This window comes from Lepidochelys kempii, chromosome 7, assembly GCF_965140285.1.
Source record: "Lepidochelys kempii isolate rLepKem1 chromosome 7, rLepKem1.hap1, whole genome shotgun sequence".
Classification (NCBI taxonomy): domain Eukaryota; kingdom Metazoa; phylum Chordata; order Testudines; family Cheloniidae; genus Lepidochelys; species Lepidochelys kempii.
The window spans coordinates 106,488,722-106,515,216 of record NC_136386.1 but is presented as its reverse complement, the minus strand read 5'-3'; the positions used below and the strand labels follow the sequence as shown (position 1 = coordinate 106,515,216).

At 40.4% G+C, this 26,495-nt stretch overlaps 1 protein-coding gene across 11 annotated transcripts in view; it reads left to right on the top strand.

The window, feature by feature from the left end:
- Nucleotides 1–26,495, top strand: part of PLEKHA1 (pleckstrin homology domain containing A1) — an 82,485-nt gene extending 55,990 nt beyond the window's left edge. For 3 of the 11 annotated variants that reach the window (XM_073354159.2, XM_073354161.2, XM_073354162.2), the window contains 6 exons: nucleotides 3,630–3,698; nucleotides 7,108–7,296; nucleotides 10,490–10,554; nucleotides 16,966–17,029; nucleotides 20,464–20,553; nucleotides 23,960–26,495. In XM_073354159.2, coding sequence (XP_073210260.1) covers nucleotides 3,630–3,698; nucleotides 7,108–7,296; nucleotides 10,490–10,554; nucleotides 16,966–17,029; nucleotides 20,464–20,553; nucleotides 23,960–24,286 — 804 coding nt within the window. In that variant the 3' untranslated portion in view covers nucleotides 24,287–26,495. Of the gene's footprint in view, nucleotides 1–3,629; nucleotides 3,699–7,107; nucleotides 7,297–10,489; nucleotides 10,555–16,965; nucleotides 17,030–20,463; nucleotides 20,554–21,756; nucleotides 21,828–21,932; nucleotides 21,989–23,959 lie in introns of those variants that run through there. The other 8 variants (XM_073354164.2, XM_073354163.2, XM_073354165.2 and 5 more) reach the window with 8 other exon arrangements.

Genomic DNA, 26,495 nt, shown 5'->3' with positions numbered 1-26,495 from the left:
GCTCTTTGGCATGAGAACATGCAGCTATTTTTTGTAATGAAAAGTGTATAGAAGATATTTGGACTGAAGCAAGAGTTTACTGCATGCAGGATTTATGAAGTGTGAAGTGGTTAGGGAAAGATTTTAGGTGTTCTGTGTGGTTTGGAGGAGCAATTGTGCAATTCCAAAGGTGTGAAGGAGATTGGTGTGTAGCCAAACAGTTCAAGATTAAGGGATTTAGCACATGCTATATTCAAAGCTCTGCAAACTTGCAACATTTGAAGTCTGGGAGCTTGAAACTTTTTTTATCATCAGAAGCAGAAAGTCTGCCAAAGTGGCAGCGGGGCCACTAGATGGCCAAGCCGTTAAAGAACACTCAAGGAAGACACGGGCATTGTGGAAGAAGTAAATGGATTCTTTCTGTCAATCTTAACTGCAGAGGATGTGGGGGAAATACCCATATCGGAGCTATCCTTTTTGGTTGACAGATCTGAAGTACTGTCCCACATTGATGTGTCAATAGAAGATGTTTTAGAACCAATTTGATAAATTAAACACTAAATTACCAGGAGCAGATGGTGTTCACCCAAGAGTTGTGATGGAACTCAAATATGGAATTTCCGCTCTAACAACTGTAGTATATAACCCATTTCATAAACAAGTCTGTACCAGATGACTGGAAAGTAGCTAATGCTGATTTTTAAAAAGGATTCTAGATGCAGTTCTAATGATTATAGGCTGGTGAGTCTAACTTGAGTACCAGGCATATTGGTAGAAATTATAGCAAAGAACAAAATGATCAGAGACATAGATAACTCTTCCCTAACAAATTGTGTTTAACACAGCTTTTGTAAAGGGAAGCCGTGCCTCACTAACCTATTAGAATTCTTTGAGAGTATGAACAGATGCATAGACAAGGATGACCCAGCTGATGTAGTATACTTGGATTTTCAGAAAGTCTTGGACAAGGTCCCTCACCAAAGACTCTTACAGACACTAAGTAGTCATGGGATAAGAGGGAAAGGTCTCTCATGGATCAGTAACTGGTTAAAAGATAGGAAATGAAGGGTAGGAATAAATGGGCAGTTTTCACAATGGAGAGAGGTGAACAGCAGGATCCTCCAAAGATCTGTATTGGGACCTGTACTGTTCAACATATTCATGATCGGAAAAGGGAGTGAACAGTGAAGTGGCACAGTTTGCATGTGATACAACATTATTCAATATAGTTAAGTCCAAAGTTGATTGCATAGGGTTACAAAGGGATCTCACAAGACTGGGTGATTGGGCAACAAAATGGCAGATGAAATTCTGTGTTTAAGTGCAAAGTAATGCATGTTGCGAAAAATAATCCCCGCTATATGTATATAATGATGGGTTCTAAATTAGCGGTTACCACTCAAGAAAGGGATCTTGGAGTTACCATGGGTAGTTCTCAGAAAACTTCAGCTCAGTATGCAGCAATGCTTAAAAAAGCTAACCATGTTGGGGACTATGAGGAAAGGGATAAAAAATAAGACAAAGTATCATACCTTGAATAAGGTTCAGAGAAGAGAGACTGAAAAGATTAGGGCTGTTCCACTTAGAAAAGAGATGTCTAAGGGGTGAGGGATATGATAGAGGTCTATAAAAACATGAATGGTGTGGAAAAAGTGAATAGAGAAGTGTTATTTTCCCACGGTACAAAATCTAAGGGTCACCCAATGAAAAGAATGGGCAACAGATCTAATATAAACAAGAGGAACCTGTGGAACTCATTGCCATGGGAGGGTATTATGTCCAGAAGTATAATTTGGTTCAAAAAGGAATTAGATAAATTCATGGAGGATAGGGCTATCAGTGCCTATTACACAAGATGGTTATAGATGTAACTCCATGCTCAGGGCAACCCTAAACCTCTCACTGCTAGAAGCTGGGAAGAAAAGACAGGGCTGAATTACTCCAACTACCCTGTTCTGTACACTCTCTCTGAAACTTTGGTATTTGCCACTCTAGGAGATAGGATAGTGAACTAGATTGGACCACCCAGTACAGCTGTTCTTATGAACTTGTTCTTCTTCCTTTTTATTTTAGAAGGACACCAAAGAAATGCCACACACAAATAAGTTTAAAATGATGCTTAGGTTGCATGGTTAGACTCAAATCAGAATGTCCGTTACAATTGCGTGAAAACTTTGCTCTTGTGCGTGTGCATTATGTTAGTATTTACATTATCTTGTTTCTCAAACACCATGTAGAAAACTCATTTTCTAATCTGAGATGTGTACGCAGAAATACTGTGTTCGTTAGACTGAAGTAATATGTAAAGTATTACGTGAACTATATGTATAATACAGTCCATATTAGGTGTGCAACTTACAATAACAGTGAAAATTTGTTCATTTATAGGCTGCATAAATTCATAGCCAAATTGCCTTTGTAGTATATGAGTACTGGCCAAATTATTCAAATATATGAGGCGATACTGTTTAAGCAGTTTAAGTAAAAAAATCTATTAAGCCATTATCACATTATTAGTGGGAAGGGTGTAAATATAAACCCCTATGTTATATTAAACATTTTACTTTTTGATATACCAATTTATATGCAAACATATTCGTTCTTTTTTTACTCATAGTTTAAGCGCTAAGTAATAGAAGTACATACTTTCTTCACCACCACTATTCAATGTACTTTCCTGCTTACTGTCTTCATGGTTGGCTGGCGGCATATTCCCTAGTTTTCTTTATATTTCTCTGAACAGAATAAGGTATATTTCTGGCTTATTCATATTTGCAGTGTTGTTGTAGCCGTATTGGTCCCAGGATATTAGAGACAAGGTGGGTGAAGTAGTACCTTGTAATGGACCAACTTGTCCCTTTCACCAAGAGGAGCTTTCAATCTTACACAGAGGTCTTCATGTCTTTCTATTTTTTGTCCCTCTCAGTTTACCCTTATCCCAGTTTTCCATTCAAGTAATCGTATCACTTTAATCCCATTTGTTATTCCAGGTCATTTGATGTGTATGAAGTGAATAAAGTACACGTTTGATTCATTCTACCTGTATGTAGAATGTCAGATAGAAAGTGCATATTTCAGATTTGTCCACAGCACTTTTGGAACAGATTCCCTAAATCAAGGAATTTGGACCTCACTTCATCAGTGGTAATTTGTCCTGTATAGGATTGTAGTTCCCTAAATTTTCCCCAGATACCTTTTTTCTGTTCTCACTCTTTTTCCAAAGGAGCATCTAAACATTTTTTGCCACTTTCTACAGAATGATGAGTAATTGAATTACCATACTGCTGATTTCACAGACTTAGCGGCATTGTGATCCTTTCCAAGTGTACTTCTTGTGAAATTAAATCTTAGACTTTAGAGAACAGGATATGTGGCTTTAAAATAATCTAGAGTAATGAATGTAGGAAACATTATTCCGATGAATAGGAATAATTGGAAATAAAAGTGTGGCAGTTCAAGAAATATCCAATAGCTTTTTAGTAGGAATTGCTAAAAGTAATTTCAAAAATAAAAATTGGAAAATGCAGCTTCCATATAACTGCTAATGGTTCACTGATGTATTTTTCAAAAAACCTAGCTAGACTGAGTGTAAATTAAAGGGAATCATGTATTGCTTGGATTACAATATTTTCTTTTTTTTCCTTTAATAGATGAAGAACTGGAAGAGAAGATACTTTCAGTTAGATGAAAACACAATCGGCTATTTCAAATCTGAACAGGTATGTTCCCAAATGTTATATGTAGCTTTCAAAAGATGTCTGGAAGTAAATTTCAAAAATACACACTGAAGGTTTCTTAATGATCTACTTGGTGTCTGAAAAAGTTCAGTGCTGCTTTTGTAACTTTCTGTAATTCTGTTCTATGTTTTCAGTATTTTTTTTTAATGAAAATAGGTAATCTCTTTCTTTGGAAGTTTAATTCTCTGACCTCGCAATCTGCTGCTTTTGGGGCTGATATGGTATTGTGGAGGATTGATCTCCAGTAAGGAGTAATAGTGAATAGAATGAATTTCTAAATATGCACAACAGGCATCACTCATTTTGCATCAGTATTTTGTTCCTCTCATGCTTGGTGGATGTTCACTGCATTATAAATGATTGTCTTAAGAAATGCTGATTGTGAAATAGAGTCCAAGCAAATGTTAAAAGAAGCACAAAGCTGTATTTAAGCTTCCCTGCATAGCTGCACAGTTCCTCCTGGCTTCCTCTCCTGCCTTGACATGGCCTTTGTCAAAAGCAAATTCAGAGGTATGCAGCTAAGAAACAAATCTCCTCTCTCACTGGGAAGGTCAGCTGGCTTTCGCAGCAGAGTGGACTTTCTGCCTTTTTTGGTTCAGTCTGAATGGGACTGCCTCAGCTCCTCACCCCCTGGTAAGAAAGGAAGCAGGCAGGATTGGAAAAGAACTGACAGGGAAGGAAGGGCTTCTTGTCAATCTCCATCAGGAGGGAGTGAAGCTAGAAGGGCTGCATGCCAGACGAAAGACTGTACCAGAATCCCTATAGGTACCAGCAGCCACACCTCAGATCATCAGCTTAGCTGCTTTCTCTTCTTGCCAGTCCTCTTCACCAGTGATCCTGGGTGGAAGGCACCAGAGACCACATGGATGCTGCCAACACCAGTGTGTGATAAGGGGCATTTGGCTTCGGCTCTCACCCCCTGTCATCTCTATAACCCTGCTCCAAAGAAACCTACTCATGTCCTATGCTGTGACATTCAGGGGAAACAGATCTATCTGGCCCATATGGATCCCGCATGCAACAGTGGGGTAGAGCTGCTAGGGAGCCCCATTCTTGAGCATCTGGTCAGTATTTTCCATGAGAGATTGTCAAGGGGCCTATGTTGGGGAAGGGGAGACAAATAAGCCCAGCCTCTCTGAGGATGGGTTGATTGCTCCACAAATGTTTCCAATAGCTAGCAATCGCTGAGCCCAGTTTTGCTCCTACTTCTGAAGCATGATTACTGGGACAAACTCCTGAAGGGGGGGAAAAACCATTGCATTTTCCCCTGCTCACCTTCATAGAGTGCAGCAGTGTGGATAATCCTCAGTGTCGAGTTCTCTTGCTCACCTTCATGGAGTTCAGCAGGGCAGGTTAATTCTGAAAAAACCACATCATAGACATGCTTGTTCCTCTAGGCATGCATGCGCACATACCCACAAAGCCCAGCAGTCCAGATCAGAAGCTGTTCCCTTTAATTTTTTACGTCCATGTGCAGAATGAATTTTATGTGCACCAATATGGAGGTGATGAGGTGTTTGGGGTTCAGGCTGCCCTGGGGCTACAGTGAGTGAGAGGACTCCCCGCAGCCCTCTTTCGCTGCAGCAGCTCGGGGCCAGAGGAGAGGTGTCTCTCCCCAACCGTGGCAGCTCCGGCTGGGCTGGGCCAAGGGAGGGGCTCCACTAGACAGCAGCTCCGATGGGCTTTGGGCGGGGCGCCTCTCCTGGCTGTGGTAGGTCTCTGCTGGGGCCGGTGGGGAGGGGTGTCTCTCACCCAACTACTCCGGTGAGCTGGGGAAGGGGCGCTTCTCCCCTGGTCGCGGGCAAGGCCCATGCTGGGGCTGGTATGGAGGGGTGCCTCTCCTCTGGCAGGCATGCAGCTTAGAGGGAACTTAGGTTAGAAGTATAGACTCTTTCAGGCAGAGATGTACAGAATATTGTGAAACTATGCTGAGGAGGTCTGCAGCTGCCTCTGACAAACTTATGGTAATATATCCTTCCTTCACCCTGGGAAGGTATAATGAAGGGGGTTTGGGTCTTCCTGTCGCACCTAAAAGTCTAGGACGGTATCGGACTGTCATTCCCATCATCAGACTGGGATCCCTACCAGACATAAATGTGGGTATTTTCCCTGGTGATCAGGAACGTAGCATTTCTAACTGGGGGAGATATTTACCTGTAAGAGTGGTCTTGTCACTCTACAGACCCTTCACAAAAAGAAAAGGAGTACTTGTGGCACCTTAGAGACTAACCAATTTATTTGAGCATAAGCTTTCGTGAGCTACAGCTCACTTCATCGGATGCATACTGTGGAAACTGCAGAAGACATTATATACACAGAGACCATGAAACAATACCTCCTCCCACCCCACTCTCCTGCTGATAATAGCTTATCTAAAGTGATCACTCTCCTTACAATGTGTATGATAATCAAGGTGGGCCATTTCCAGCACAAATCCAGTTTCTCACCCCCCCCCACCTTTTTTTTCCCCAAAAAACCCCACACACACACACACTCACTCTCCTGCTGGTAATAGCTTATCCAAAGTGACCACTCTCCTTATAATGTGTATGAAAATCAAGGTGGGCCATTTCCAGCACAAATCCAGGTTTTCCCCCCAAATACACAAACTCACTCTCCTGCTCCACCCTTCACAGGCAGCCAAGTTCACACTCCACCCTTCACAGGCAGCCAAGTTCAGGCGAGTACCTAAGCCCCTTTTCTTTTTGGCATGAAAACTCTCAGGTTGCATCAGATTAATCAAAAACAAACGGTGAACTGTTGTAACACTCTAAGGGCCCCCACATGCTTTCACAAACAATGCTAATGTGGATGGCCCCGTGTCTCTTGAGAAGAGGCAACTTCATTCCCTCTGCATGAGATGAGCATTGGCATTTTACCTGCGGAGAATGAAACAGATCAGAGACTCACCCAGACTGTTCGTTGTTATTGCCATAGAACGAGTACATGGATAAACTATGTTCTCTCAGAGAGTCTAAGTGGATCTACTGTCAGTTGGCACAGCTTCCTCCTCCACATGGGGTAAGGGCTCACTGTACATAGGGAGCCTCAATAGTATCACTTCAGGAAGTGCCTCCGCTTGATATTTGCAGGGCAGCTACATGGAGTTCCATCCGTACATTCATGAGACATTATGCCTTGGTTCAAGGCTCCTCTGCTGACTCATCCTTCAGGACAGTGGTTCTACAAGCAGTTGTACAACATGGAGCTTTGCATCCTCCTCCTCTCTTGGTATTGCTTGTCAGTCACCTGTGGTGAAATAAAACATAGGGACCAGCACTCGAAGAAGAAAGGGAAGTGTCTAGTTTTAACTGGAGTTCTTTGAGATGTGAGGTCCCTATCTGTATTCCACTATTCCTATTCCTTTCCCTCTGCTTCGGAATATGACAAGATTCATGGTAGAGACGGAACTGGAGAGGTAGTCGATCTGCCCGACTCCTTATATCTTTGGTGCAGGGGCACAGGTGGAACACTGGAGACTGCTTGCAAGATTTCTCCGGTCTCAGGTGCATGGCATACACTTGTACTTCACAGTGGAATACGGATATGGACCACGCATCTCAAAGAATTCCACAATAAGGTAAGTAACTGCCCTATGCCCAAAGGAGGTACTCATGTAGTTATACAAGAATTGCAGGAATATCTTTGTCTTATTCCCAGTCTGAGTAACCCATGAAAAAGCCATGACATGAATTAAATTATTCATCTACTTCAGATCGGCACGTTACAACCTCTGCTCCTCATTTCTATTTCTAGCCTTAGAGGTTTGGGGACAAACAGAACAGGGCCCTGCATGAAATATCTAAGTAAGTTTCTATAGGAGGCTTGTCTTCAAAGAATTTCCATTTTACCATCCTCAAGACAACTCTTATGTTTTGCAGCTGTCTGGCAGCTCTCTTCCCATAGTCAGTCATTATCTTTTGAAATTACATGTGCTGCCAGGGTCTTTCTCCAGGATCATGGCAGCAATAATATTGGCATTAGGGAAGAAGGAAATTCACTTACCAGAAAAATTATCTGGGAAGAGAGAAGGATTAAGTACACAGAGAAAGCTGAAGTAAACACATTGAAACGGTTCCTGAAGTATCTTGGATTCAGGACAGATGCATGGTGCCAGAAAAGTCAGTCATAGGCCTGGGCTGACATTGAATACGATCAAGTGCTAGGTTTCACCTCAGAAGGTTAATAGATTATGATTTCCATAACGGAAAACAAGTGGCATCTTCAGCTCTCATAGAGATCTGCTGTTGCAAAATCAGTCCTCCATCCAGGACCAAAGATGTTTGAAATAAACACTTGGAAGAAGCATAAGCTCATTGGGGCAGGGACTGTCTTTTTCTTCTGTTTGTATTATGCCTCGCTCAATAGGGTTCTGGTCAGTACTAGATTTGCCATGGCGCTGGGCCCACAATCCAAAGGGGCCCCGGCCCGGCCTGCTTTTCGCCCCTCTGCTTTCTCCTGTGAGGGCAGAAGCTTGATGCTGCCGGCTCCTGCTGCAGCAGGGCAGGCTCTGCTGCCAGCCAAGCGCCTCCCCCGCCTCTTCCCTGAGGGTGCAAGTTCCCTCCCCTCCCCCACTCCCTGCTACCAATCAGCTGTTTGCTGTTTGGTCATCCAGTCATAGCCAATGCCATTTTCTTTATTTTGGTAAGAATATAAGAACGGCCATACTGGGTCAGACCAAAGGTCCATCTTGCCCAGTATCCTGTCTTCCGATAGTGGCCAGTGCTGGGTGCCCCAGAGGGAATGAATGGAACAGGTAATCATCAAGTGATCATTCTCTGTTGCTCATTCCCAGCTTCTGGAAAAGAGAGGCTAGGGACATCATCCCTGCCTGTCCTGGTTAATAGCCATTGATGGACCTATCCTCTGTGAACTTACCTAGTTCTTTTTTGAACTCTGTTGTTCTCTTGGCCTTAACAACATCCTCTGGCAACAAGTTCCACAGGTTGATTGTGAAAAGGCAGAAATCTTCTCCATGCCTTAGTGCCCAGGGGAAGATAGAGGAGATATTTTATCTGTTTCAGATGCCAATATTTAATGGAAGATCTTGCTTCCCAGGCACTGTGGAGGCACATTTCTATGAAATTTCCATTGTAACGGATCTGTGGGCCTTAGCAGAAAGAATAAGAGAACTTGTCTGTGCTACCTGAAAATTTCCTTTCTTTGAGTAATAAGGTTAACAGATCTGGCCCTCCGTGTAGACAAATGGATCATCCTGAACAGATAAGGAATGGAAATTAGCATCCCAGGATTTGGGTGTTTTTGTTATTAAATGGAATTTAGTGTGCTCTGTAAGAGAAATCATTGTGCTTTTCCGCAAAGTATAGTTAACAATCTATAGTTTAGGGAAAGTAGATTTGAATCATCCTGGCTGTGCAATTTCTCACTGAAGGTAACTTCAGGAGGTAGGGCATTCCCCTGCTGCCAATGAGAGACAGGTCTTGTTCTTCCTTGAAGCTGCAAGTTGTCAGAAATACCTATAAGTAACCTTAGTATTAAAAATAAAATTTCAGGTAAGGAGAGAGAAACTTTCCTATTCCCTCCAACAGCCACATGGTGGCACATGAAACTGGAAGTTGAAAGGCCAGTGCTGAGGTTTATTTAAATGTTCAGGAAATAGACCTATGTATAACGGAGAAATGGCCTGAAGTGAATAGGATGAAATTCAATAAGGACAAATGCAAAGTACTGCACTTAGGAAGGAACAATCAGTTGCATGCATACAAAATGAGAAATGACTGCCTAGGAAGGAGTACTGCAGAAAAGGATGTGGAGGTCATAGTGGATCACAACCTAAGTATGAGTCAATTGTGTAATACTGTTTCAAAAAACATGAACATCAATCTGGGATTTATTCGCAGGAATGTTGTAAGCAAGACATGAGAAGTAATTCTTTTCCGTTCTACTCCACGCTGATTAGGCCTCAACTGGAGTGTATTGTCCAGTTCTGGCTGCCACATTTCCAGAAAGATGTGGACAAATTGGGAAGAGTCCAGAGAAGAGCAGCAAAAAAAGGTCTAGGAAAGAGGTCTAGAAAACATGACCTCTGAGGGAAGATTGGGTTTGTTTAGTCTGGAGAAGAGAAGACTGAGGGGGGACATAATAGTTTTCAGGTACATAAAATGTTATAATAAAGAGAGAGAGAAATTGTTCTCTTTAACCTCTGAGGATAGGACAAGAAGCAATGGGTTTAAATTGCAGCAAGGGTGGGTTAGGTTGGACATTAGAAGAAACTTCCTCACTGTCAGGGTAGTTAAACACTTGAATAAATTGCCTGGGGAGGTTGTGGAATCTCCATCACTGGAGATTTTTTTAAGAGCAGGTTAGACAAACACCTGTCAGGGATGGTCTAGATTGTATTTAGTCCTGCCATGAGGGCAGGGGACTGGACTAGATCACCTATCGAGGTCCCTTCAAGTCCTACAATTCTGATTCTCTGATTACTGCGCCATGCTTTGGAAAGAAAGAGGTGGCTTAAGTCATGGAGATCCTCTTGGACTTTATCCAGTTGAGTATAATGGGTAGCTACACAAAGTTCCAAATAATAATTTAAAAAATAGTTCATAATGCTTTCATGCTTTAGAATTTGCGGAGGAGTTCAATGCTTGTGAGAGTGAACAAAGTCTTAGCTGGAGAAAGCCATAATGAATCGCTGCCTTGGAAGTCTCCCTGTAGATCTCTCTGTTATTGCAAATCAGTCCTGAGTAACAAAATCCTGGTTTTTGAATCTTGAAAGAAATTAGTCCACTGAAACCTTTTTTCCTTTTTTGCAGGAAAAGGAACCTCTCCGGATCATACCTCTTAAAGAGGTCCATAAAGTTCAGGAATGTAAACAAAGGTGAGAAGAATTAACCATTGATGCAAAATTCTGAAGTATCACAGTAAACAGTGTTGTTGGGGCTAGAATGTAGGATCAGCCAAAAGATGTGTAGCTTAATTCCAATTAGTTAATTTAGATACGTGTGTGATAGTTGGTGTATTTAGGGACAAAAGATAGCTTTGTGTTTAAGTACCCTGTTGTATCTAAACAGTGCAATGTATGATGTATAATATGAGATCTCGATATTGAGGCTTGCACTGCGTGATCCCTAGCAGTGAGTTAAGGTCAGAATGAACCATAAACGACAAAATCAAGGAAACAATTAAACCACTAATATCAGTATATTTTGAAGTGAGGCTGGAACCGAAATGTCTACTTCGGGTATGTGTTGGTGAAGATTCTGCTGTAGGTGTGCTTGCACCTCACATACATGAGATTGGAGTCTTTCTGAATAGCAGCATGTGTCAGGGTCATGCGTGTGCCCTGTGCCTCCTTGTGATAGCAATAATGTGACCCTGCCTCAGTTCCTTCTTACCACTCGTGGCAGACCGCAGAGTCTCTGTTCCTGATTCCATGGATGCTGGCAAGCAGAGTACCACTGAAAGAGACTGCTCCTTGCAGATTCAGGAGATTTTCTTCTACAGAACGGAAAACATCTGAAAGATTTGCGCCTCAAAACGGAGGAGCTTCCCAACACAGTCTAGACCCGTTGCAGTTTCTGTTGCCAAAGATCCTTTACTACTTGCTGCATTTAAAAATAGCCTCTTGTTCAGCTCTGTCAGTGTCCACCTTACGACAGTCTCGACTTGTTACCCTCTAGTGCAGTCGTGCTTTATCTTCTCTGACTCATCTGTGCCCAGGTTCCTCACGAGCCCGTTGCATGCTTACTGCCAGGCATGCACTAGGATTCCCTCCAAGGCTGTTCCAACTCTGTTTATCCAGAACACCTTGCCCAGTTCTGGGAGAAGACTTCATCCAATTCTCTGGGTCCAAAATGCTCGGTTCGACTCCAGATTTCGTCACTCAGGTTATTTTGTTTGGCACACAGCAAAGCTACACTTGAGTGGATCGGACTCAAACATAGGGCATGGGTATAGGGCCTACCATACATCCAAAGTTACATAGAAAACCTCTTCCTTTACATACATTTACACATTATTGAATTATGTGCCTCATGATTGGCTTGGTTACTTGTCAGAAACTAATCCATGTACATCCCGTTCTGTTCACGTAGAATCTGATCTTTACATCATCTCTACATTCCTAACTCCTCTTGCCAATTGTTGGTAAATGGTTTCCTGAGTGTTCTCCCTCTTATCTTAGCAGGCTCAGACATTCTGTCTTTCAGATTACTGACCTGTTAACTTACTTAGCACAAATGTTCTGTTTTCAGCCTCATGATGTGTTTACCTCCCTAATTCTATCCTACAAGAAATGACGCCTCACTCCAGAAGTTAATTGCTCCTGTCAGACCAGTCCTCAGCGACATTAGGGACCCTTTTCTGGCATGGGATCTTGATATTGTCATCCTGAATCTTAGGGAGCCCATCTTTGAACCTCTTTCAGTATGCTCTTTGCACCAGATTACCCTCACCCTTTCTGGTTGCGGTCACCTCAACTAGAAGGATTAGAGAGCTTCAAGCACTCATGGCTGAGCCACCCTACATTGTTTCACAAGGAACAGATAGTGCTGAGAGTAGAAGAAGCTTCAGACTCTGGATGTCTCCAGATCCTTATTTTATTACTTGACAGAACCAAACTATGCAGACTCTCTGGTTATTTGTAGACATAGCTGTGTTTGAAAGGTCAGGCTTTTTAATTAGAGGATTCTGTCACTGAGGTCATAGCTTGCGTAACTTTCTGGGACCTCCGTGACTTCTTCCACAGCAGCAGGGCTGGAGAAGCTATCAGCCCTGGGGCCGCCAGAGCAGTGGCCCCAGGGCTGAAACAGCAGCTGGGATTGGGTCAGCCCCCCTGGGGTTGAAGAGTAGTGGCAGTCAGCCACTGTCACAGGAACAGCAGTGGGGCTGGAGCAATGGTATTTCACCCCTGATGCAGGAGCAGCGGCGGTGATGGAGCAGCGGGCTGGCAGTGAGCCCCAGGGACGCCGGAGCAGTGGGCCAGCCCCCCCTGGGGCTGGAGGAGTGGCGGTCAGCCTGACTTAGTCCCCCAGCCCCAGGGTATTTTAGTAAAAATCAGGGGACAGGTCAGGGGCTTGCCAGTTCTGGGTTTAACCAGCTGGCTCCTCACCCCCATTGGCCTTGGTTTTTACAGTGTTTGGGATTTGATTACCTTGGACAACTAGGCCTAAGCACTGTCAGATCAGGTTATTCCATACAGTTACTTTCCATACCGCCTCCCCACCCTATCTCTTTTGAGAGGGGTCCCTGAAGAGACACTGCATCTGGGGGCTGTAGAGAAGGTCTGCCTGCATCATTAGGGGCAAGGTTTCTGCTCCTCGTATCTCTGGTTCTCAAGTCCAAGGGAGGGATGAAACCTATACTTGACCTTTGCAATCTTAACAAATACATCATGTACATGAGATTCCGTATGGTCACACTAGAAACTGTCCTCTCCACCTTAAATCATAATGACTGGCTTGCTACCCTGGACCTTCAGTGTGCTTATTTCCATGTAACAATCCTTCTGAGTCACAGGAGGTTCCTTAGGTTTGTTGTGACTGTCCGGCACCACCAATACACCATGCTGCCTTTCAGCCTATCTTCAGCATGCTGGTTTTTTTCTGAATACAAGTGTCTGGTAGTAGTAACAGCATACCTCAAGAAGAGAGGAGTTCCTGTCTTGTATCTGGATGATTGGTTACTGAGGGGCAGGTCCAGAGCGGAAGTCCTCAGTCATGTGCACTTCATACTGCACCTATTCAGTTGTCGAGATCTCATCCTAAACAGCGGGAAGTCAACAATGATTCCACCTCAAAGAATTGAGTTCACTCAGGCCCTGATAGACTGAGTTTGAGAGAGTTTCTGCCAACTGATTGTCTCCAGGAAATTCACCACCTATGTCTGGAGGTGGAGTCTTAGGCCTGGCCCATGTATGCCTGAGATTGCTATGCCATATGGCTGCGTGCACACAGGTAATCCAGTATGCCAGACTGCGCCTATGTCCTCTTCAGATGTGTCTGAAGTTGGCCTGTCATACAAATAGTCATTCCTTGGACAGACGGTTCAGACTTCCTCTGCTGATCCTGAACTCCTTACGGTGGTAAACGGTTCAGGGCAATGTGTGCCAGGTGTTCGCTTTGCTCGCTTCCCACTGGCCAGGACTGTTGTCACTGATGATTCTTTAAAAGTTTGCAGAGTGCATCTGGAGTTGTGAAAGTTCAAGGCCTGTGGTCAGAACAAGAAGTTTCTCTGCATATCTCTGTCCAGGAGTTTTGTGCGATCCATCATGGCTGTCCGGCCCTTCAAGATTGCTTCAGTGCACTTCCTTACCAACAATACCACCTCAATGCAATCTGTGAATAGATGTGGTGGGGGAGGGGAAGCACACACTCCAAGCATGCTGTGTCAAGAGATGATCAGGCTCTGGCAGTTTTGCATCAGGAAAAACATTACCCTCGTGGCCAATCACTTGCCTGGGATCCAGAATCATGTAATGGATCACCTCAGCAGAAATTTCTCCCAGAATCATAAATAGTCCCTGAAGACCAGCCTCTTGTGGTCCAATTTTGTAGTTTGGGGCATCTTGACAATTGATCTGCTCACCACAAGGGACAACAAGAAATGGCAGCTGTTCTGCTGCTTAGGGTATCTCAGTTGTGGCTTCTTCACCAATGCTTTTCACCTACACTGGGAATCAGCAATTCTTTTTTCTTCCAATTCTGATCATCCCACAAGTCATTCCCAAGCTGAATTTGGACCGTGTCAAGCTCATTTGGTAAAGTGGGAGTATTTTTCAATACAGGAGCTAGCCTGGGGAGTTCATCTGAAGCTGGCTTGTATCCAGGATATCCCTGAGTACTTGTTATACCTTCAGTCTTCTGGTCTTGCACTTAGTTCATTGTGAATTCCTCTGGAGGCGATTTCGGCTTTTCACCAGTCCATACATGGGACGTGGGTGTTTTCAAACTCTGACAATGAGGTTCTTGAAAGGAGTTGCTCATCTCCATTTCCTGGTTAAAGAACCAATTCCTTTGTGGGATCTTAACACTGTCTTAGTAGCTCTCGTGGGGCTTCCACTCCAGCCTCTTTCTCCTTTCTGTGTCAGAAAACTGCCTTTCTTGTGGCAATAACATTTGCCAGGAGGGTGGGTGAGCTGTAGGCTTTAATTGGCAATGCCCCCTTGCAGACTTTTCTAAAGACAAAGTAGCCCTGTAGCAACACCCAAAGTCTTTATCCAAAGTGGTTTTCCTTCTTTTCATTTGAACCAAGCTTTGGTTCTTCCCTAAGCTACATTCATTCCCATAGGAACAGTGTCTTTTTACATTGGATTTTAGGCTTTTTATCTAGATAGCACCAAAGCTTTCAGCTCCTCATCTTGTTTTTGTTTGTTTGTTTCATATGCAGACCAAATGAAGGGTCAAGCAGTCTCTTAGACCATCTTCAGGTGGAGAACTTCCTGTATCATAACAGTGTATGAAGTAGCTCAGGCTATACCTTCTCAAAGGGAGCACTATATTGTGCTATTCCACAAGAGCACTGGAAACATTGACCGCATTTCTAAGTGACATTCTAGTATTGGATATTTTCAGGGCTGCCACTTGATCCTCTGTGCTTACTTTTATAAAACACCATGTAATTACTGCTGCATCGAGATCGCATGCAAACTTTGGGAAGGCAATCCTGCAGTCCTTCTTTAAATAGACTTCCTGCCCCACTTCCTATGAGTATCACTTGTGAATCACTGTAGTAGAATACATGGCTGCATCCACTCAAAAGAAAAATGGTTACCTATCTGTATCTGTTGTTCGAGATGTGATGCAGATGTGTATTCCATGACCCATCATCCATCCTCTTTAGGAGTCTGTACATCTGACATTCAGTGCAAAGGAACTGTGGGGGTCAGGGCAGTGCAGCCCGTATCTGGCTGGGGTTGGGGTAGGGCTGCAGGGTGACTGTCACCCCGAGAGGTACTGCTCAGCAAATTTCTTCGGTTCCAGTGAGCTGGGCACACATGTAAGTAGAATATATGTCTGCATCACATCTTGAAAAACAGTTGAAGAAAAAAGTTACCTTCCCTTAAGATGTTGTAGTCAGTGTGGATCCTGTGACTCACCTTCCATCCCCACTTTTTGGAGTCCTCAGAAAAAGTAGGATTTGAATTCTGAGGGAGGGTTCTGGCCACTCCTCCCTTATGCTGTTAAGAGGCACAGTGTTCATGCACAGCCCTGATGGACATGGCTATTCAGAAAACTGATCTCATGTCAGATACACACTGACTGCAACATCTTGAGGAACCACATTTACTACAGGGTAAGTAACTATTCTTTGTATTTGAGATTAAATTCAAAGTTAAGAATTTGCCAATAAAAGTAAAATGCATTCCATCAATGTCGTGGGGGTAATGTACCCTGTTGCGGGATGTGAGTCGAGGTGAAAAAGGGGGTGGAGGAGAGAGAACTTACCACCTTTGGTGACTGTGACCCCTCGCATTCAGGGGAACGAGGCCTAGCAGCCAGAGTCTGAGGCCTCCCTTTTCCTCAGGTCAGTGAGGCCTAGCGGCTAAGTCCTTGATCTCCAGGCAGTCATACTTAACTTTCACAGTTCTGGGCTGTGGTGCCTAATACCTTGGGCAGTTGCTGCACCCAGCAGTAGGCTGGGTAGGTGGACCTGGTCCCACCCTACTTCACCAGGTCCTAACCCAGTGCCCTGTGAAATCAGTAGTCCTGGTTTCAGGTTCCAGCCTCCACAAACACATTCCCTGAGCTGCTTTCTACCTGTGATTCCAGCTCTGGCAGTCCTCCAGGGCAGCAGCTGCTGTCTGTCTCCCTCTATCTCTGCGGGTGACTGGGGGTCCTCAGTGGACTCGGAGTGTTTGGCCTCCGCTGTCTGGGGCTCAAGTGGCTTCCTGGCAGGAACCTGTACCATGTGTCTGCTCTCCTTCTCAATCAGCCCAGATTGAGCTAAATTGCTTTCTTTTATACCCAGCTGGAGCATGCCCAGCAAGGGCGAAGGGGTGAGGCCTCCTGAGCCTGCAGTGAGTGATTAACCCTTGCTGGGCTAGTGCAGGGTTGATACATCCCATCACAATCAGTCATATAACTTTTCCTCTAATAACTGCTTGATTTCAGTTACTTTGATTACATTGATAGTGACTACCAACTCATCAGGAAAGATGAAAGTTTAATTTGAAGGGTGATAGATACAGAGTTCTGCATACTCTGATTTTCTAGTTATAACATTGTTTTTAAGTAGAGCAGTTTAAAAATCTAAATTCCTATTAAGTATTTGTTTTGTTTTGTCTTTGCAGTGATATAATGATGAGAGACAATCTCTTTGAAATTGTAACAACTTCTCGAACCTTTTATGTACAGGTAATCTTTCACTCTGGGTAAAACTAGATCATTCTGCAAGAAAATTAAGCATAAATACTTTACTGTTAAAATTGTTTCTTGAGAAAGTAGTCTTCAGTCTTCCTCTCAGTTGCACATACATTGGTTGTGAAATACTATAGTATAGTCTAGACCTTTCTCCAACTGTCTTTTCATGTTAGTGTAGGTTTTCTTCTTTGCAATTTTGTTCTGAAATCCATATGAGAAATGTCCGATTTGCAAGCAAGAATGAATTACTATTGAAGTTTATGAAAGTCCTAAACAGCCTGTCATTTATTAACTTAAATACTTTTTTGAGTTGACATTTGGCATGAAGTTATTTAAATTCTGTAGTGTGAGGTCAATACACTTACAAAATTTGTATTTTTAATTAAATTATTACATTTTTATTTATAGAAAATTAGTTTTTCAACTCACTGTGGATTTAAACTACAGAGATCTAGGAGATTAATGGTCAAAGATTCAAACTAGTAACCTTAACTGATGAATGTGAACTACTGCAGTGTAGCGCCAATAGCCTTTGTTTGTAATATCTCTAAAAATGAACTTTCACTTTGAATGTTCTTTGATTTGTTGGCTGTATGTGGTGCTTTCACAACCAGAAAATACTTCAGTGATTCTTGCCATATCTTACTGAACACTTAACAGTACATGCACAAAACAATCTGCTCACATATCCTTACCAGGCTGATTTTAAGAACTATACATACTTTACTTGTTTTAAAAATCAAACAAAACCCACCAAATTTACAATCTCTGTCCAGATGTGTGAAAGTAGACTTTAGCAAGGTAGCTTTAATGATGATATGTTAGAGCATTCTTCCCATATGCCCGAATGAGGAAGTTACATTTCGGAAATAGAGGTGAAACCAAAGAGTTCGCAAAAATTTGTCCCCAGATCATTTGTTTGTGAAACCATTGGTAGGAACTTGTCACTATTGGGGTTCTTCCTTGCAAGTTCTTGACATAAAAATCTCCAGAGTAAGGTATTATGATGACTATTTATTTGTTCCCTTTATGCAAGATACTGTTGTTCTTATATGAGGTATTGTCAACTGCTGTTTTATAATAACTTGGTCGATTTGCTAATGCAGAAGTTGGATGTCTTATCACATTAATGAATTTCTAAAGAAGAAAAAGTTGTTTGGCACATTGTGTACATCTGTCCTTTTTAGTTCAGGGTTAAATAATTATTTAATAGGATAATGAACATAATGGAGCAGTTGTTTCTTTTTACCATTTTTCTGCTTACTGTGAGTTCTGCAGACCATAGGCCTTTTTAGAATTCTTTAGTGAAGACATGCTAAATGTAGTGGAGAACATATTTACCATATACCAGCTTCATTTAATTTTACCCAGATAGAATCTGGGCTTTCAGCTGTCAAGAGATACTAATGAATTAGTTTCAGAGTAGCAGCCCTGTTAGTCTGTATCTGCAAAAAGAAAAGGAGTACTTGTGGCACCTTAGAGACTAACAAATTTATTTGAGCATATACCAAGTGAGCTGTAGCTCACGAAAGCTTATACTCAAATTTGTTAGTCTCTAAGGTGCCACAAGTACTCTTTTTCTTTTAATGAATTAGTGTAGCTCTAAGAACAACTCCTAACTTGGTATCTTGTCTCGCTGCAATGTGCAAGTTCCCAGACACTATTTTATGACTGATTTGGTTAGAAGGTTTTAATATGTTCTTGTCAACCCACTGTATGCTTTAGCAAGGTTTTCTTTTGTTTATTGCTGAATATTTATTCTGGCATCACATTTTAAAATGGTTCAGTGAATATTGGGCTGCTATGAATTAAGTATCCTAATTGAAATACATATTTCACATTCCTGGTAATAGTGAAAGCCCTAGACCAGATACCTCAAAAATGCGATTAGTGCAGTGCTTGTTTCAGTAATATTACTTCAGTCACTACTACTGCCATATTTTGACTCCTTGTTGAATCATTGAACACTGAATTTAGATTTGTTTTTAGGCTACAGCAGCTATTTGTATAGCATTTCAGTCTAATGTAGTCAGCATATGTGCAAAGAAAGTGTACCAAACTCTGCAATTTCAGATATATTTTGAAATATTCCTATGAAAGCAAATTGATGAATGGGGATCTTGTGTTTATATCCCAGACACACAGCTTTAAGATGGAATTAGTGATGAGAATTAAAATATTGTCAAGAATTTTTTAAAAAATTTCAACTGCTAAGACCCAAGAAATTAAGAGTTAAGTTATATTTAAAAGAACCCCATACATGTGAAAGTATGGAAATGGGTAGTTTGAGTTACCCTCCCCCACAAAGCCCTTAATTTTAACCTATTAATACGTGCCCTGAGCAAAACAGAAATTGACAGCTTCATCAATCCATACTGGTTCACTGATGACTAAAAACAAGTGACAGACAACAAAAGCAAAGAAAAAATTACAAATTCTCTCTCACACACACACACCCACACACACACACACACACACCCACCCACCCACCCACCCCTTTTCAATAAGAAGAGATAGTGGAGTTTGAGAAGCAATGATTTGTCCCAGTGTGGTTAACTGGAAAATATAGTACTTGTTTTAATTATTCCAGTTGTTTCCTATCCTATAATGTATGGATTGAGATAACAATCAATTGGTTGCTGTGTGTGTGCACCAATAAGGTGGTTGTAAGGAGTTAGGGGGTTGATTCTTCTAAATAGTATGTTAATTTAATCAAAGTAAGAACACAATTTATTTTCTGTATCATCTGAAGTGTGTGTAATACAGACTTTTTTGTACAGTGTGTTGGCATGTGTTCTATGTAGTGTTTTGAGAAGGTAGATGAACAATTTTCATTATCTGCAAATTTGGCTGATCCCTAACTTAAACATCAGACCTTTTCACTCACTCTGTGGGTGTGTGTGTGTGTGTATATATAGCATGTCACCAGCAATAAATCATATCAGTTACTTTGTGCGGTATTTCACCAGATCCCTCACCCGACCACGTTAGTTTCTGTTTCATAGGAAACAGCATAGTGAAGAAGAAATATGAGGGTGTGGTATTGGACAAGTCCCCTTTATATACATCACTGAAAATCCTGTGAGAATTACAATGATCACCTTTAAAAAATAAACCAACATGTAAATCCAGTTCTGATGGAAATGTTATCAGAGTATTGACCTGGAGGAATATTACAAATATGATGTAATAATCTTGGATGATTTTCACAAGTGTCTGAGTGATTTAGGAGTATAAATTCCACTGAAAACCATGGACACTTGTGCTCCAACATCATAGGTAGTTAGAAAAATCCTACCCCTGCTTGCCAATGGGAAAGAAAGCTAGGCTGGTCATTGTATTCCCAGACTACCCATATAAACAAACAGCATCTTCACCCAGCTTAAATAGCCATCTAATGTTAATTTAAAATTTTTATTTTGATTTAGGCAGACAGCCCGGAGGACATGCACAGCTGGATAAAAGCGATCTCTGGGGCCATAGTGGCACAACGGGGACCGGGAAGATCAGCAGCTTCTGTATGTGTTTGATATGTAGATAATATATGGCCTCTAAGAGGTGTCAATCTAGTACAAGAAATTCTATTTTGTTCCTCTTTCATCTCCCTTTCTCCCAGTCCTGTAGTAACATATCTCCTTTGCATGAACTTTCATGCATATTAAATTTGCATAAAATATTTTGCATTTCTAATTGAGTGCTCATTTAGAGTTATCTGTATGGAGCTTTGTACGCATTGCATTGTCTTAAACGTAAAGACAATGCAAGTGCTGAGTGTGAAGATTTTTGAGTTCAGTATGAGCTCTTACTACTAAGCTTTTACTAGTTGAAGAACTACAGTGAAACTTCGCTAATTCTGGCGAGATTTTTTGCTAATTACAAATTTTGCAATCAAATTATATAAAAGATTGATTAAAAATTATCTTGGGTCCTCAATTTGCACATCCTCGGGATTAACTATTGGCCATATGTCACGTTAGTAGCTGTGGTTCCAAACTGAATGCATTTTGGGCCAGAAGGGGATTGCAAATACCTCGTATGAATTAGAAGTTTTGCTGTTGGAGACCCAGTGTGAACACCATCTAGCATTACTGAACTGTGTGTGTACAACTGTGACCTAAATCATAAGTTGTTAAGCATGTGGATGGCAGCATTCATGTATATTTTTCCATTAGGACCTACATTAGAAATGCTCAGATTTTTTTTACAGATTATTGTATTTCATGCTAAAGATTGTAATAGTGTCCGTGTCATCAAGTATGTCCAAAATTATCATGGAATACTTCACAGTTCAGATGCTGCAAGGTATGGTTTTCACTTTTTTGCTATGTGATATTTTGTAATAAACTGAGTATATCTACCCCCATAATACATTGGAAATCTACATTTTGAAATCTGGCTATTAAATGTGCAGCAGTCACATAGATGGTGTGCTAGTGTGATTGCTATCAATTGATCGAAACACTAGTATTTGCAGCTAGTAATTTTATAGCTGCTTCATGTTTTAAGTAAAAGTTGCTATCACAAAATAGACTCAGTTTAAAAGTTTTCTGGGGGAGAGGAAAAGAGGGAGATGGGTATTTTCTTAGTGTGTGTATGCTTTGTGGTGGGGCTGACTAAGCAACCTAGCTATAACTATTGGCAACACTTCCTCTCTCTTTCCTCCCTCTATTCCCTTCTTGAAGTATGGGTTACTCTAATCTTAGCTTTGCACTGTGTTCCAGATGCGGCAGGCCAGAAGGCTGTCGAATCCTTGTATACAGAGGTATACATCAAGAACTGGTGAATGCAGCACGTATGTGGGCTCTCATGTAAACTTGCCTTCTTAACAGAGGGCTAGGATTTAAAACGCTAATATACACTATGTAAAATTAACTCTTAATCCCACTGCTTTTTTCAGTTCCCGTTATTGAAAACTAACTCATAAACTACTTCACACCACTCATTAGGTTTGCAGTTAAGTATTACCTATTGATTTCTAAAATAAATTTGATTTTTTAAATTAGTAATGGCAAAAACAATGATGCTAAGTCATTTTTCACATTCAAAGTACAAATGTACTACCTTAAAATACATAAAATGCAATTTAAAGAGCAAAGTATTAAAACTTTGATTAATTTGCATGAGAGTTCATATTTCCGTTTTTTACCTTACAAATTTGACACCTTGTAACAGCAAAAATACAAATAAAAGCTATCCCCAACTAATACAGATGTGTGCACATACACAAGCATCTTATAACTGCAATAATTGGAAGGATAATATTGCAGCCTGATTTGCATGGCTTTTAAAACTCATATGCATGAAATTATTAGCCAGAATATAGAAGGGGTTGTTACTTGTAACTTGTACATTATGTTAAATATTTTAAAAAGTAAAGCAGCTTAATGTCTTAAACTAGGAATTTATCAGAGGAGGTAGCAAAATCTGAACAAAAGTAGTTTATTAGAAAACTTGGCATAATGATTCAGCTTTCCCATTTGTGTAACTGAAGTTACCGATGAAAATAGATCGGAATGCCAGATATATCACTGAACCATATAGCACAATTGCTTTTTTATAAACATTGTTTGCTATTAGAAATAAGTGGTGTGGCAAGTGGGCTATTGACCATAAAAACATGACAAAATAATGTAAAATACTTTCCCTGGAATTGCTCCTAAAAACAATGTGAAAGGCCAACAAATTAAATTCTTAACACATATCCTATTATGATGCATGTACAAATGCATAATAGCTCTGAAAATATAAATATTAGCTATTTAATATATGGGTAATATTGTTGATGTGGCCAAATCAACCCTGCAAACTTAATTATATCTATAAATCTATCCAATACCATGCTAAATTAAACTGACAATTGATATGAAAATGTTTTCAGATCGTTGACATAGAGGATCTCTCTTTCTTTGACAGACCTATTATGGTGATTTATCAAAGTAATTATATTAAAGTCAAAAATGGCATAAGTATGCGCTAGCCTACCTGAATCATAATGTAATAGATAAGGATAGTTTGATTGCCCCCTTTCTGACAAGAAGGTATTTAAATAGTGGTAGATTTATTGCCTGAATTTGACTCTTCCAAAATTCTCATTCAACGGAATGGCAAGTATCCATAATAAGCACTTGAAAATGACTTCTGTACAATTTGTAGCTTGAGTTGTTCTGAAAAAAAAAAAAAAATTCAGTATTGTTCTTGCAGTTTAAAAAAAGGCTGTTTATCTAGATTCAAAAGCATTATTTTAAGTATATTTTCTAAGATTTCAACAATTAGGATTCCAGAAAGGGATTCTTTAACTTCTTACAGTAGTTAATTCATCATATTTTGATCTGTGGCTTAGTAGAATAAAATGGAACAAAAATAGGAAATAGATCAACAGTTGTCAGTGAACAAAAGTGTAACGTGCTTTAACTTGATTCAGCAGAGTATTCTAAGGGGAGGGAGCAGTGAGAGTTCCACAGTGCTTCAGATTTTGGAATGTGAATATATATAATATATGTATTTGTATACCAAATATCATTTGAAAACACTTTTCTCTTGCAATTAGTTTTTCCATCTATGACATTGAAGATGTGAGCTTTAACATGTATTGAAAACGAACACAATTTAATTGCCATTAAACATATTAGTAAAAAATCAGTTTGGGCTTGCTAATCTCTTGTATCAAAATGTAAAGAGCTGCCAAGCTTGACTTCAGGAACCTAACTTAGTTTCTTCCGCTGCAGTGGATGTTTGCTATCACATACAGCAGTAAGCTCACATTTAAAAATGCATTGCCTTGGGAAGGCACCCACTTCCTGCTGCCATGGCTGATGCTTTGCTTTGTTTTTCTGTTCTCTTAGTTTACAGAGTAAAGTCTGGAACTGAGTTACTAACATGCCATTAATAACTGACTCCATTTGACAAACACTTATCCTTTTACAGGAGCATTCCAGCTTTTCTTCAGAATCCAGCTATGCTTTCTGTTTTGCCAACACCGCAGCCACCTCACATTCCACAGCCTCTCACAACAACGCTCTGGTCTCAAACCTTAACGCCAAACGCCTTGCCTTGGAGAAGCGAGGATTTCACGAATCTTTTACCAAGGCCAAGCCAGGGAACTTCAAGGTCCAGGCTGTCCCTCCAAGAGAACCAGCTTCCAAAGTGACTGTACAGAGCCTATTGGAACCTCAAAGTAAAAATGGCACTCAGGAACAGGATCCTAGCCCAGTGGATCTGGATGATGCAAGCCTTCCAGTCAGTGACGTGTAATAATGGAAGTGTTTGGAGAATGATCCATCTGTTTGGTCCTCTGATTTCCTTGGTCAGACTTGTAGCCAAAGAAGATTTTAGGAAGAAAGAACAAAGAGAATGGAACACTGATTTTATGTATGTGTGTATAAACATAGGTATGTGTATACACAAGTACATGCATATATAATTATATATATTAAATAATTATATACTGCCTTCAAATTAGGGTCAGAAATGGACCTTCTGCTTTTTTCTCACAGCCTGATAATAAATCACTTTCTAATAGGAAGGGGCCAAACTACATGGTTAAGATATGTACTGCTGTCAGTAAATAAGGTACCAGCAACTCTTTATCCTCAATTTGGCAAACCTAAAATTACATTCAATATTTTAATGCTATACTATAGAAAATGTAATGCCTACAAATGTGATTATTTAATTTCATTATAAACCAGATTAAGACTTTATGCATATGTGAGAATTATTTCTCTCCTCTTTTGAAAATGTTATGACTTTTTCAGATACTGGGATATGCACAAAAAGTCTCTTGCGTTCCTATCAGATCAATATTGTTAACTGAAATATTACCAGACTAAGAATTCTAAGCTCTTAGAATTCTAAGTATATGGTGCTGTAAAATTCACATTAGAATAATAATGCTATTTTGAACATTAAGCCTATTTTTGATGCTCTCCTAAAGATGAATTGTAATTTTTTTGCACATTTGATTTTAATGGACCACCTACAATGGTGTTTTGGATGGGGGGTGGGAAATCAGACTACTACATCTTACGCCTTTGAAGTAAACCAGTTTTATATTGCATTACATTAAGCTTTGCTGCAATTACTTTGTATTAAGTGTCTAAACATATACTGTTTAGGATTACTTTTTTGAGAGATTTTTTTCTTATCAGTACTTTGTGAACAGTTCTTGTTTCTATATTTGGATCAGTGAAAGACCTCATTTATTTAGTTTGATGTCAAAACTGGTACTGAACTGTTTATAGTCATGCAATTGTGGCCTGTAATTTTGGTGCACTAATAATCTATTAAAGTGCCTGTGTTTTTTCTCATCTTGTTAAACATTTTGAGACTATGTGTACACGGACCTTATTTACATGGTTTTGAACCTTGGGGTGAAATTATTTTGAGTAACGTAGTTCAAAACAATTATTTAAAATAGAAAATCTTATGCTAGGGATACCAGCATGCTGGTATTGCATCTACTAGCTGTGCAATATGTGATTTTTATAAAACTGAATATTTGTTACATGTGTGCATTGTTATGGGTTCAGTGATGCAAACAAAAGATATAAGAACTTTTACATTTCAAATATTTGATTAGCTTGAGCATGTACTGGTTTCATAGTTAGGTTTTAAAAATGTTTGCTGTAACCAAAAAAAAAAAAAACCAACCAACCCCACAAATTCCATATGCTGCTGCTTATTGTGATTCACATTTCCCACTGTTGCAATACTGTTAGTCTTCTGGAACTTAACAAGTACATATCAGAAAAGTCCATCTTTGCTCCAGCTTCCAAACTGACTTCTGACCTGAGAGAGAGAGGGTTTTTCCACAGTAACTTGTTGATCCGAGGATAGAGTAATTGGTGTAATGTGAGAATTAAATATTATCTAGTTTCAAAACCATTACGTCAGCATCTTCAACTTATTAATCCATAAACTAACCACTGTTTTTAGGCAATAGTATTTGGAAATTACACTTTTTCATTTTACTCTTCAACATCACGTGAAAGCTAGTGCAGGGTTGAAATTATTGTGGCAGTCTAAACAAGTAGTGTAGTTTTTAACTTGTACCAAAATAAGACAACAGTACTTTGAAAGCTTATTTTTCACAAGTACGCACTGTGTGGGAGACACTTTGAATTGAAATATTTTTACTATCGTTCTCACATTTAAAATCACTTGCTCTGGTACAGCTTTGGCACTGCATGTTCATTTTACTATATTTTGGTATTGGCAGTTTTATGTATTAGGTGGAGGTAAAGCAGCTCCATTATGGGACTTATTAAAATTAGAACTACTCTTGTGGTTCAGTAGCATAGGAAAATATATTTGTGGTTGGTAATTGTCAGGGTCTCCTATTTATCAGTACTTTTATAAATCTATAAAAATTGTTAAATTATTTTAGAACCAGTGCTATTTCCTGTAAATATGTCACATTTAAATTGTCAATAAATGAGTTTGGATAACTTAAAAGAACTGT